Below are 13589 nucleotides of genomic sequence, written 5' to 3' on the forward strand. Positions count from 1 at the left end.
GCAGATGAAGGTGCAGATAAGATGTCCGCATCCACCAGCCCTCCCCCGAAAGGAGTTCCAAAGGATTACCATTCAGTTCCTATTTCCACTGGCACCCGTCCTTATAGATCTCACAAGATTCGTGCGTGTGATTTATGCCGCAAAAGGAAGTCTCGATGTACAGTCGATCTGCCGGGAGAATCATGTCTTCTTTGTCGCGTTCAAGGCGCTGATTGCCACTACCGTGAAGGCCCCATAAAGCCCATTACAACTCGGTTTTATGATCGAAATTACGAGCAGAGTGCTGGAGGGAGTGCAGTCCCTCTCGGTGGATCGCAATCTCCGCAAAAACGACAACGGACCCATCAATCGCTGAGCTTCTCAGGGGTGCAAACATTGGCAGATGAGACACCCAGCCCAAACCCAAAGTCCGGTCCGCAAGATGACAGAAAAGCCGGACATAGCTCTCCACGCGCATTTGAAGAGCCATTTGGTGAATCGGTCCATATCGTTGGGCCAGTTGCTGCTGAGGATGCCCAGGTTATTGAGCGATTCATGCCATCGGAAAACTCCAAAAAACGACCAGATGCTAAGACTCCATATAACGTTTATTCCAATGACCCTAAGAAACCAATCCTTTATACTACGGTGTCAAGACGCAGACAAGGTCTACGGACAACTGGGATTCCCGGTGAGAGCCAGAAAGAAATTCTCGAACAGATTCTTGGCCCGTTTAAGCACGATTTAGTAAAAATGTATGCAAGGCTTCCCATCTTGTGTGCCAACTGGGCTTTTCTCTAATTCCGCTCGCAAAATTAGCTTTCTGGACAGAATAAATTCTTCATTCCTCATCTTTGATGAGGCTTCGTTCCTGGAATCCTATAAATCGGACAATGGAAGCCTACCACCCGCTGTGATGTGCCAGGTGTATGCTCAGTCCCTTATATACTGGGGTCAGTCTCAAACTCTAGCACCACATCCCAAACCAGATATTCGATATGCGGTCAATCTTGCAGTTGCTGCATTGCATGAGGAGTTTTCTGCGCCAGGGTTATCAACATTGAGTGCTTCTTTGATAGACCTAACAGGCAGGCCGATTTTCTCCATGACCGGTAATGCAATTAACAGCGGTCGGACAGTGGCCCTTTCTCACATCCTTGGCCTCAATCGTGACCCGAGTAGCTGGAAACTCTCACGTGCTGAAAAACATCAGCGCATTCGCTTGTGGTGGGGTGTTCTCATCCATGATCGGTGGTAAGTTATCTTGATCTCCATCCCCACTAGCCATAAAACTGAAAGAATGTATAGGGCGAGCCACGGGCATGGCGTTCCTCCACAAATTAATAAAAACCAATATGACGTACCACTTCCTACAGTCCAAGTCTTAGTACCTCAAGGGAACCTTAACCCTCAAAGGATAAAGGCAGCGGAATGTTATATTGCGTTGTGCCAGCTCACCGAGACGTTAGGTGATCTACTCCCACTGATATACGGATTGCAGCCAAAATCCCAAAATGAAACCTCTAAAACACTTCGAAAATTACGGACAAATTTGGATACATGGGAAGATTCACTCCCTGAATGGCTGAAGTGCTCCCCTGCAGATTCTCCGACTCCTGTTTCGGGATCCAGCAGCTTATATCTCGCTTGGCTGACTTTGAAAATGCTCATTTGCCGCGTTGAATTACAGGTGACGTCCTCCTTCAACTCCTCGAATGTTGGATCGTATGTGAGAACCTAACTTCTATGCACTTGTAGGAGGTCAATAATTCAGATAGCCCGACCAATCCTGAAGGGCGGCAGTATTTCCAGACTGAATGCAGAAGAGCAGCAGAAGATGTAGTGGGATTCATGATTTCATTGAAAAGACTTAATTTCGACGAATTCTGGCTTCCTTGTAAGGAATACTAGGGGATCTTCATGGACAAAAAAACATATACTCATATTGGGATACAGATAGCGCTTACCATCTCACATCAACCGCGACACTTTTGGTCCGATGTGCCCTCGAAACGTCCGACTCAGCCATCGCTCGATCTTGCCTATCTAAGGTAGACGTACTTCGCGATGCACTCTACCGAGCCCGAGTGGAGTACGACTGGGATCTTGCCGATATGTGCCTTGATCATTGTGAACGGATCTTGACCAAGCAACGGGGAATTACTTCAGACGATGCACCAGGTGTCGACCAAACCAATCAAACCCCCGATCCTGCTTGTTCGCTTCTCCCAGATACACTAACGCAGAATGACATTGTCAACGATATGATGTCAATCTCCGGCACGTTTGGTACAATGGATGGGTTCCCGTTTGATATGACTGGAATCTGGGACGTGTCCGGGTGGCAAGATGACTTTGGGTGAATCTGGAGAACAGCACGGGGCTGACAAACGTAACCCTCTTTGATTCAGTATTTCTCCTATGGCAGTTTCGGCGAACTTAGTTGCCGCGATAAAAATGAGACTTTCATCAAAATCATGTCGCATTCCAACGGCTGTCCATAAACATAATCATAATGACAGTCGGGTTATTGAGCGGAATGAACTCATCGCCGAGGAGAATTCTAGTTTCCCGATCGATGGCCCTCCCATTTTTGGGTTTCCCGACGGGCTCGTGTTTCTCCAACCAAAGAGACTTCCCCTCATGAGGGGGCGGTTATGCAACGGTTATACAGGGTCGTACTTTATAAAGCAACATATCCTCTCCAGAAGTATATGGAGCTTCCTACTCCTTCAATTGACATCCAGCCCTAGCAGAAACCACCATTCTACGACTTGCAATACTTAAACATATCACCATATTACGTACAGCTTGACTTCAATAAGGTGTCCCCAACAGCTCGTTGCAGCAAAATTCAAAACTCCACAATGGGTCCAAGTGTCAGTGACATTAACAGCCACTTAGCTTTTAAGACAAAACCAGTGTCTGCGGAGAACGGCCCAAATAAACAATTCACGTATTCAGCACTGCCAAACCTGAAACGGGCGATTGAGAAGGCTGGGGCCGATTTCAGGTCCGATGTTTCGACCGTCCCTACGGAGGATATGATGCAGGTGAGGAAAGCTGCTTTGCCCGGACAAAGGCGTGAGATTTTCACCAATATTTTTGGATTGAAAAGGCAACAATCTCCTTGAGCTGGTTATGCATTTGTCTTGTCAGCATTTTCGCGTCATTTCGTTCGAAGAACTAGTACCAATGCTACAAGTGGGATGTATTGAACGTTCAGTATTACTTAAACTAATATAACTGGCAAAATAGGCAATTCTCGAAGCTTCAGTCGGCGATGATATATACGACGAATTTGGCGATGTCTCTGTCAACTCTCTTCAAAATAAGCTCATCGAACTTACAGGCAAAGAAGCCGCGCTCTGGGCGCTTTCGGGAACGATGGGAAATCAAATTTGCCTCCGGACACACTTGGTGCAGCCACCACATACAGTTTTGCTCGATCATCGAGCTCATGTTTATTGCTGGGAATCGGGAGCTCTACCAGCATTGTCACAAGCTTCCGTGGCCCCCGTGATTCCCAGCAATGGAGTACATTTGACACTGAGTGATGTGAAGAAGAACCTGGTCTCAGGGGGTAACCGTGGGTTTACCTTTATATCTCTTCATTTTAGTCTTTTTAACACTCACCTGCTTCATCTCCAAACATACCCAAAATCTCCGTAGACCGAAAATACCATTGGCTAACCTCGAGCTGCCACAGTTCACTTCCCACCAACTAGAGTTGTATCGCTTGAGAACAGTCTCAGCGGCACCATCCTCCCGCTAAAAGATGCCAAAGAAATATCAGCCTTTGTCCGCTCCTTTCCTGTCCCGGAAGGGCAAAAGCCTGTTGCCATGCACCTCGACGGAGCCCGACTATTTGACGGCATTACAGGCGAAGGAGTCGATGCGAAAGAATACTGTGCTTGCTTCGATAGCATCAGTATATGCCTTGCGAAAGGCCTAGGGGCGCCTATGGGCAGTATAATTCTCGGATCCCGAGCGTTCATTGAACGAGCGAAGTGGTTTCGGAAGATGTTTGGAGGTGGGACAAGACAGGTATTTGTTTTACTGAATTTATGTATTTGGTTATGCCACATTTGTAGTTGTATTGCATCCAATAATTTTTCCAAGGAAGAAAAATTCCTCGAATAAATAACGCCAAAAAAAAAACCCCTCTCACCCTTCTCCAAGATATATACATTTCGTCCATGTCGTTCAGATCCCTAACATTTCCTTGTCAATACAGCCCGGAATGATGGCCGCCGCCGCCCAAGCGGCTCTAACAACTTCTATCCCCCAATTACCCCGCGTCCACGCCCTAACAAAGTCCACCGCCTCTAAGCTTTCTGCATTCGGCTACAAATTCCAACTACCCGTCCAAACCAACATGATCATTGTTGACCTTGAGGCCTCCAATAACATCCCTCCCGCGGCATTCGTGAGTTATTGCGCGGCGCAGGGGTTGCAGGTATTCCCGTCTGGAAGGTTGGTGTTTCATTATCAGACGTCCGAGGAAGCAGTCGGCAGGCTTGTAGGTGCTTTAGAGAAGCTTATGACGGACAAGAAGGGGGGAAAGGCGTTGGAAAGCGAAGAGATCAAAGGGGGGTATTGTACGTGAGGATGTGGAAAGGAAGTGAGTGAGTTTTTGGACATTGGAGACTAGATAATGAGGAACGCATTGATGTGTCTAACAGTAAATTACCTTGAAGTTTGGTTCGAAGAGGCTATTCGTAGTAAAGTTGATCGGGGATAAAAAATTTTCTAATAACTAGCATTTTGAGTTATATATGATTGCTGCATACATGAATTTCTAGTCCATACCAAGGAGTGGGGTACTGGGAGCATCACGAAGAAAGGAGTAAATAGAAGAATATAAATAGATAATGCAAGCCCATGTTCTTCAAATGATATACATTTATATGTTAGATACAAACAAGAATAAATTAAATGGGACTGGGAACTCGGTTTGTTCCCCGGCCCTAAGTCTCACACCACCACCTCTTCCACCAGAAATTATGCATGTAAAAAGAAATAAAAATGTATCTAGGCCGGAACAACGAAGGAGGAAAAAACAAAGAATAGGAAAATAACATGGTAGGTAACCCTAACCATACATATATTGAAAAAAGACAGGGGAAAAAAAGGCAGCGTAGGTCTGAAAGAAGGGACATGACTGTCATGAGAGAGGAGAGAAAGCAGGGTAAAGAAAATCTAGATGTCAAATGGGCTAAAAAGTTAGGTTGTTGGAGTAAGATGGGGCCGAGGTGAAGTGTTGTCCGCCCTATCAGGCTCTCAGTGGTCGATAGGGGAGTGACAACGAAGGCCAAAAGGTTAGAGGAGAAAGGCAGTAATATTTCGAGGTATCCACGATTGGCTTTGCATATTTTTTTGCCATTGGTGTATGTATCACAACGAAAAACGACTTTCGATGATTCGGAATATCCTTTCTTTCGAGGGAAAGGCTGGAAATTTGTTATGGAATTGAGATCATTTCTTCGTCTGGTCATTCCCGCCAAATCCGAAGAGCCCAGTAAAACTGTTCCGCATCCCATTCATCTGTTCCTCCCTCGCTTTCTCCTCCTCCGCCGCCAACTCCGCCAGCCACTTGTCCCCATTCTCCCGAATCTCTTTCTCAATCAGCGCATAATTCCTCTGACCCCTCTCGCGAATTTGATCCCACAACATCTTGCCTTGCTCCAGACCAGCAGCCGGATCAACACCGTCGGTCGTTGGAGGTGTGGGCTTGATGCCCAGGAGAGATGCAATGCTGCTGACGCTGTACTTGGGTTTCCTAGCGCGCTCTTCACCCAGCTCCTTCTCAAACTTTTCTCGCATCAATTTCTCGCGTCGGGCAAATTCAAGAGGGATGTTGGTATCCTTAAAGGATTTGATGACTGGTCGTACATCTTCGACACCCATGCTTGCAACGTATTCGAGAAACGGTATGAGAGCTACAAGTTCCTTGTCGCGGGGGTCACCCTTCCATTTGTCAAGGATTATGGCGTTCTCAGGTTGTCGTTTGGCGTGGGGAGCGTGGGTGTCGATCATGATAACTTTTGAAAGGTCTCGGTTCAGGTACGAAAGATCCTGGAAAATTTGTTTAGTTATAAAATTTTGGAAATACTAGAAAAGACAAAAAATAAGTGAATACCTTAACGTGTTCACCATCTTCGTACTTGGTTGCTTCTCGGAATAAGCCCCATCGAATGATCCGAAAAGGATCAAGCTTCCGATGCACCTGGTCGGCCATCATACTGGGAACGCTAGTAAAAAGAACCAACTCATAATACTGATTGAGATACCGAAGAAAATAGTCAACCCCGGGCCGCTTAGCCACGCGATACCCATGTTCCCGCGTCCATTCACTGTGGACCAAAAGATCTTCTAAACTAATAACCAGCGTATAAGGCTGTCGCATTAACGGGTCATCATCAGGGAGAAGTTTCTCGAATGCTGGATCCTTATAGTAACTTGTGATATCAGAGAAACGAGCTTTGATGCGGGCGAAAAAGAGCCCGAATCCCCAACCGGAGGGCGCATCCTTATGAAGCTTCTCCTCCTCTTCCGTGTCCCAATCGCGGCCTAAGAATATTGTGCCCCCCACGCAACTTCCCAGAAACAGGGCGTACACAATACTGATGAGTCTGTTTCGTCGGCGTTCGGTCGATGACACATACGGGTTTTTGGGGACGTCTCCACCTGCACCGCCCTCGGTATCTTCCTCCGTGAGGTTAAGGCTGGTAGGACCACGATGTTTTGAACGAGCTTCAAACTCCTTCGCTATGGTAGAAGGGATGCCTCGGGTGAGGTCTGGAAGGGGTTTTTGAGACTCAACCTTCGGAGAAGCAGCGGCCGTCTCAAACTCCGGTTGACCGTTCGAGAAATCGGATTGTGGATCGGAGCTCCCACTCCGCGGTGTCCCGGCTCCTGCTCCTGAGTCAACAGCATCGGGAGCGGTACGCTTCTGAGATTCCCCGCTTGATTCAGATTCCGGCCGGATTTCCGAAACTTGCCCTTGTTTGGGAGGAACCGCACTGGACGAATGCGAAGGGGGTGTGGTGGATGCTTTGAAGTTTGAAGACGGAGCCCCAGGAGCTTTGCCGCTATTATTGGCGAAATATCGCAGATGTGCAGGGGAATATGTGAAGGAGGAGGCCCGAATAGATATTGGAACCGCACGAGGCCTCAGCAGAGGCAGCACAGCACGGCTGAGCATGCTGGAAAAAACTCTTTACACCAATGTGAAAGATATGAAGGTACTCTATATTCTCATATTCGATCCGCAAATCATATGAGAAACAAGACCTGGCCGTGCGTTTTGCCTCTGCGGGAGTTTGTACCGAGAGGAGAGAGACTATCATTCTCATGGTTAACCATTTTTCAAAGAAAACCGCAAAAAAAAGCTATGCTCCAAATCCCTGAACTACGGGAGAGCCGATAGGCCGAGAATGCAACCTTCAGATATTGCTTAGTCAACTGCACCACGCTAAAACCTCTATCCACAATTTTTTCTGTTCTTTTTTCCTTTCCTTTTCTTTCCCAACCTATTGAAAGTTGAAACCCAGCGGAACGAAATTTGACTCTGTGTTCATCCATTGTGCATGGGGTTGTAGATGCCGGGGAGATCAATGCTCCGTCCGTCGTGCCACCCCAAGAACGTCAGCGATGATTTTCAATGAAGTCTGTGAGCTGTTCTGTTCCGTTGGCATCGATATACCAAGCCCACAACAGTTGGCGTGGCATGGTTGCTTCATGTTCTACAATCCCATTTGTATAGATCTACTATATAGGAACTATGCATCTCGTCTTTTCGTTTCTCCTCTTTCTCCCTCCGTACCCTAGTTACTTGTATGGTATTGCTCGGAGCTATTAGAGTAGAGATGAGAAAGCGTGTCCTGCTCCCTCTTGAGAATAACATGAGGCCTTCAGGCAATGATATGACCTTGGTATATTTACAGCAATAACATCTACTGTGGCAACTGGTATCCATAGCTGTAGGCGTTGTCGTGCATACAACTGTGCTTAGATCAGGTTGCCTTCATGTAATTTTGTTTCTATTTCTTTATTATCGAGAAGATAAAACCTGCCCATCCATCCATATTCTAAGACAGGTGGACCAAAAATTCAAGGCCGTGAGACTTCCCACTTCCTATACTAGTCGTTTCCAGCAGAAGAGGTGGGGGAGAATGAAACTAGAGATAATGATAGCCTGATATTACACGCTGAAGAGAAAAGGAAAAGTAGAAAATTGAACATAAAAACGATCAAACTTCATAGTTCCTCTTCCACATCCATCAGCTCACTCTGCATCCCATTTTTACTCGTTTCTCGGGCCAAGGAAGCTTCCTTATCGATCATCTGTCGTGAAACCGCGACGATGTTATCTTCGATGAGCTGTTGGGCTACGTCTTCGATGTCTGCATTTATATCACCCGGAATCAGCTTATTAGCGAGACTAGACATTAGAAAAAGCAAGAATAGATGACATAACACTAACGTTTCTTCGGATCGACCTTTCCAACATATCGAGTTTTCAATTGATCTTTCGTCAACTCCGTCTCCTCCTTCACGCGCTTAGCATAGCCTTCAGCGAGGCTGACGAGTTTCTTCAGCCTATCCACGTTCTTGTCCCCTTCCAATCTAAAATCATTCATGTGCAGCGCCTCCGTCCACACATGTTTATGAAGGTTCATCAGCATATTCTCCTCCAGTCCCGTCTTGCGGTAATTGATGGCAATGCTGTAGTAGTGGCGATTTAGGCCGTGGATAAGCGATTGAATGGATGGCTTGTTCAGATGACCGAGATTGGAGGTAGTCTGGCGGGGCTCCTGACCCATCATGAGCGTTTGCGAGGAAATGAGGCGAAAGGCGTCGATGACGACCTTGCCTTTGACGGACTGTATAGGATCGACGACGACAGCGACGGCGCGGGGAGTTAGTTGCTCGAAAGCTTGCTGGGTATTGATGTCCACGGAGGAGAGCCAGCAGCCAAATCCGGGGTGGGAATGGTACCATCCGACGACAGTCTCGGGCCTGGAAGAAAGTTTACGAAAGAGTCGGTCATGATTTGTTATAGATATAAGCAAAAGGGTGAAAAAATAAGGAAATACTAACCTTCCCGTTTGTCGAAGCATCTCCATCATCTTGGTTTGGAAGACAGGGTCCACAGCTTCAACACTAACTCCGGTACCACTTTGAGGCATCGCGAACACATCAACAACTCTCACGGTAAACTCATCAACGAAATCCCCCAGCATGAGACCCATAACTTCCATGGGCACACCCGCCCGCCCATGTCTCAACATCTTGAGGAGGGCCAGCGATGATATGTGAACCGTTTCCGAGTTATCGATGAGGTTAGGTGCATCCTGCGAAGTCATACTGTTAGCTTTCCACAAGGCCCTCATAACCAAAAAAATGTTTTTGGAGTAATTGTTATTGCTATGGAATATATGTACTCTCAAAGACAGCCAGCCTTTCTGACAGGGCTATATCAAGGAAGCATATAAAAGCAAACAGAACGAGATGGAACGTGACACAACCGGGGCAAGTTAAACTTACTGCGCCTGGAGCTGCGTTGGTCATGCCCATGCCTTGAGCAGCCTGCAACATCCGATTAAACCGCTCCATTTTAGTGATATGTGTTAGATGAGTGTAATGTCGAAAATGGTAGACAGCGTGATCCGGCTGTGCCTGGCTCCCGAGAGATGAAACTCCAAGAGCAGGTTCCGGTGCTTGCGAGGCTTAAACTAGCACTGAACAGAGCTGTATCAAACGAGGGTATCTTCGGCGGAGAATTGAGGAAATTGTTAATCAGTGCTTAAGATATGATATCCGTGAAGTAAGTCAAGGAGTCGAAGGGTACCAATAGTAGGTATAGCAGAGCATGCCGTTGGGTCTGATATCGAGATCCGCTTAGTCAGCCCTACCCTGACCTCCAGCAGCGAAGCAAGTACGGAGGGCGCTATCAAAAGAATTGTGCCGCTCAGATTCAATTTATACAGCTAAGAAGCGCCACAATGTTTTAATGAGTAATTACATTTAGCTTCAAATGACCCCACATTCTATTTATATGAGAATGCCATGTATTCTGAATTGATTCCTCCTTCCTCTCAAATATGATGGGATTCAACAGCTGCTTTGGTGTGGGAATTCATCTGATCTCAATGCAATTGAGGCAGCTTGGCCTTGGATGAAGTGCAGAACAACAAGAAAAGAAGCTCCTAAGAATTATACAGAAGCAGTTAGAGTATGGGAGCAGGCATGGAAGAATCTGCCACAAGAGAAGATACAGACATGGATTGAGTGGATTCCTGTGTATATTGAAAAGATTATAAAGTTAGAAGATGGCAATGAGTATAGAGAAGGAAGACAGCATGGGCAGGTGAAGGAATCAAATATTTATCTGATTCTGCAGGGTGGCAGATTGGCACACAGATTGGCAGACAGATTCCATGTTGAATGGCAGTGGAGACAAGGAATAATCAAGAGCTGAGTATTCAGTATAAAATACAGTGTGAATTTCTGCCAAGATTTGTGGTGCTGTCTAGTTGTCTTTTTGCCGGCGCAATTCTTTTGATAGCGCCCTCCGTACCGTACACAGTGAGGGCTTGCTTTCTAGCTCTCCAGATGCATCTCGCGACTCCACCATCAGTCCGCTCCATAACTGGCACTTTAGTCGATATATGATGCTGGTCCTTCCCTTCTCCTGGCGATATCCGTATACAGTTACTGTTTGACTCTTCGCTCCGCACCGCTCCGCACCTAGTACCAGCCCTCGCCTTGGAACCTGGTCACTCCTCCCTTTGAACTTACAATAGGCGGGCGCTTTTTTCATCATGTCGTCATTTGCACCCCTCGACTTGAGTATAGCTAATGGGCCGGCCGATAAGAAGAGGGTCGCTTACTTTTACGATTCCGATGTGGGCAACTATGCCTATGTCGCAGGCCATCCCATGAAGCCTCATCGGATCCGGATGGCCCATAGCTTGGTTATGAATTACGGTCTATATAAGAAGATGGAAATATACGTACGTATTCTTCGTCCTCGCATTAAATTCTGCTGCCCTTTTCACCATTTTTTGTCCCTGGAGCGTTGCTTGACTCCGCTGCTAATGAAATATGTGAGCACTATGTCTTCTCAGCGTGCAAAACCCGCAAACAAGTTCGAAATGACCCAGTTCCACACCGATGAATATATTGATTTCCTTGCTAAGGTTACGCCTGACAACATGGACTCTTACGCCAAAGAGCAAAGCCGATACAATGTCGGCGACGACTGTCCGGTATTTGATGGCCTCTTCGAGTTTTGCGGGATTAGTGCTGGAGGAAGTATGGAAGGCGCTGCGCGCCTGAACCGAAATAAATGCGACATTGCAGTAAACTGGGCCGGCGGCCTTCATCATGCGAAAAAAAGCGAAGCTAGCGGCTTTTGTTACGTGAACGGTATGTCTGCCTCTTTACAATAATAGGTCCTGATAACGCTATTGCTCTCACACTGCTTACGACTTGCTTTAGATATCGTGCTTGGAATTCTCGAACTTCTCCGTTTCAAACAAAGAGTTCTTTATGTCGATATCGATGTCCACCATGGAGATGGAGTAGAAGAAGCATTTTACACAACCGACAGAGTCATGACGGTTTCCTTCCATAAATATGGCGAATACTTCCCTGGTACTGGCGAGTTACGCGATATTGGCGTCGGCGCGGGTAAACATTATTCTGTTAATTTTCCCTTACGAGATGGTATCGAAGATGTTAGCTATAAGGGAATTTTTGAGCCCGTTATTAAACATGTCATGGAATGGTATCGGCCGGAGGCGGTTGTGCTTCAATGCGGTGGAGACAGCTTGTCTGGAGACCGTCTGGGTTGCTTTAATTTAAGTATGAGGGGACACGCGAATTGTGTCAAGTATGTGAGGAGCTTTGGCATCCCAACTATGATTGTTGGCGGTGGTGGTTACACCATGAGAAACGTAGCTCGAACATGGTGCTTCGAAACTGGAATTCTGGTGGGTGAACAGTTGGGGACTGAGTTGCCATATAATGATTACTATGAGGTAAGGCGTCTCACCATATTTCAATTTATTTTCTAGTAGTATGTGGCAAGCTAATGCTGCAGCAGTACTTTTCTCCTGATTACGAACTTGACGTTCGCCCGTCGAACATGGATAATGCCAATTCCAAAGAGTACCTCGACAAGATCCGAATGCAGGTTATTGAAAATCTAAAGCGGACCGCTTTTGCCCCATCGGTGCAGATGACGGACGTCCCACGCGGGCCACTAATTGATGGCATAGATGATGAAGCCGACGCCATTCTGGACGATCTGGATGAGGACGAGAATAAGGATAGCAGGTTTACCAAACGGCGGTTTGACCAGTACATCGAGAAGGAGGGCGAGCTAAGTGACAGCGAAGATGAGGATGAACAGGCTGCGAACGGCATCCGGCCGCAACCCGGAATTATCAAACGTCGGAACCAGGTCAACTATCGAAATCTCGACGGCGGTGATTCTGGCGTTGACAGTGGCCTGGTTACTCCTCGGGAAGAATCATCGTTGCCAGATGAAGACGCCGGCCTTGATGAGAAAATGGAGATTGCCGAAGAAGCTGAAGCCGAAGCCGAAGCCGAAGCCGAAGCTGAGGCACAAGACAAGGGAACCCCGTCTCCTGAAGAACCTGCGACACGATCGGAGTCAAGAATGGATGCGGATGATGTATCCATCAGCGAGCGCAATGAAGTTGCTGCCGCTCCTGGCGCTGCGGAGGAGGAGGAGCCGTCGGAGTCTGTACCTCTATCAACTCGTGAATCAATCGCACGGGAAGCTACTACCGATATGGACACAACGATGGAAGATGCACCACCCGAAGACCCTACCGCTACTACCGCCACTGCCGTCCCAGAGGTACGAAATGTACCTGAAGAGGAGCCACGAAGAACAACACCACCAAAATCACCAGCAGCTGAAGCTCCTCAAGCGGCTCCTGCTGAACTGTTGCAGTCCCCTTCAGCTCCAGAAGGGTCATCGGGGCCATCGGAAACAAACGCAGACACGAACACAGAATCAACCACCGCGATTACGAAAGGGAAGCCTTTGAAGCAAGAGGAGAAGGATGATGAACAACAGCTACAATCATAAGTTGCAAGTATGTTAGTGGGACAGGGACTATACATAATATAACATGACTTGCCCTGCGACAAAATTCCTGTTTGCTCCATACTCAGTTCATTGGCTCAGGCTCAGGCGCTCTGGGCGTCAAATTTGGAAGGCATTTCTGTTGTGTTTGTTTTTGTTTTAGTCTGTTTTCTCACATCTCATCGTACCATGCCTGGTTATATTCAAAAGGCGTATCGCACCTAGCAGTCTTCTTCATCCCTTCAACATGCTCCGGCCTTCTTCTTCTTCTTTTTTTTTTTTTTTTCCATTTTTCGCACCTTTTGTAGAACTATATTTGTATTTTTACGTGTCCCTTGAACAATGATTATATGAAGCCTAAACCTTCTGGTTTCCCAAACCGACTTAGTCTTAGGGCAAGTCACGTGTAGCTGATTAATGCGCCAGATTTCCCGGCCAATGCGTCGCCAAGATTTCTAGCCCACACTAAGCGAAAAGCATT

General features: G+C 47.0%; 5 protein-coding genes across 5 annotated transcripts; 3 read left to right on the forward strand and 2 right to left on the reverse strand.

Annotated features, from left to right (window-relative positions):
• Window positions 1-21: 21 nt before the first annotated feature.
• On the forward strand, window positions 22-2342 carry HCBG_00445 (uncharacterized protein; the record flags this gene model as incomplete). Its single annotated transcript, XM_045427495.1, has 5 exons — window positions 22-734; window positions 799-1233; window positions 1288-1708; window positions 1738-1876; window positions 1936-2342. The coding sequence occupies 5 exons, from the start codon at window positions 22-24 to the stop codon at window positions 2340-2342; spliced, it is 2115 nt and encodes a 704-aa protein (XP_045291470.1).
• A 504-nt stretch (window positions 2343-2846) lies between these two features.
• HCBG_00446 (threonine aldolase) lies at window positions 2847-4588 on the forward strand (the record flags this gene model as incomplete). The annotated part of the gene is made up of 4 exons (XM_045427496.1): window positions 2847-3032; window positions 3238-3568; window positions 3689-4026; window positions 4217-4588. 4 exons carry the CDS (start codon window positions 2847-2849, stop codon window positions 4586-4588), a joined length of 1227 nt encoding a protein of 408 aa, XP_045291471.1.
• Window positions 4589-5457: 869 nt separating this feature from the next.
• HCBG_00447 (import inner membrane translocase subunit tim-50) lies at window positions 5458-7275 on the reverse strand (the record flags this gene model as incomplete). Its single annotated transcript, XM_045427497.1, has 3 exons — window positions 5458-6057; window positions 6122-6224; window positions 6252-7275. 3 exons carry the CDS (start codon window positions 7184-7186, stop codon window positions 5458-5460), a joined length of 1638 nt encoding a protein of 545 aa, XP_045291472.1.
• A 719-nt stretch (window positions 7276-7994) lies between these two features.
• Window positions 7995-9800, reverse strand: HCBG_00448 (26S proteasome regulatory subunit; the record flags this gene model as incomplete). The annotated part of the gene is made up of 4 exons (XM_045427498.1): window positions 7995-8387; window positions 8468-9003; window positions 9085-9338; window positions 9532-9800. 4 exons carry the CDS (start codon window positions 9598-9600, stop codon window positions 8242-8244), a joined length of 1005 nt encoding a protein of 334 aa, XP_045291473.1.
• Window positions 9801-10808: 1008 nt separating this feature from the next.
• HCBG_00449 (histone deacetylase) lies at window positions 10809-13255 on the forward strand (the record flags this gene model as incomplete). Its single annotated transcript, XM_045427499.1, has 4 exons — window positions 10809-11000; window positions 11115-11415; window positions 11488-12029; window positions 12095-13255. The coding sequence occupies 4 exons, from the start codon at window positions 10809-10811 to the stop codon at window positions 13109-13111; spliced, it is 2052 nt and encodes a 683-aa protein (XP_045291474.1).
• Between the last annotated feature and the right edge of the window lie 334 nt (window positions 13256-13589).

The sequence above is a fragment of the Histoplasma capsulatum genome (genome assembly GCF_000150115.1).
Source record: "Histoplasma capsulatum G186AR genomic scaffold supercont2.1, whole genome shotgun sequence".
NCBI lineage: Eukaryota > Fungi > Ascomycota > Eurotiomycetes > Onygenales > Ajellomycetaceae > Histoplasma > Histoplasma capsulatum.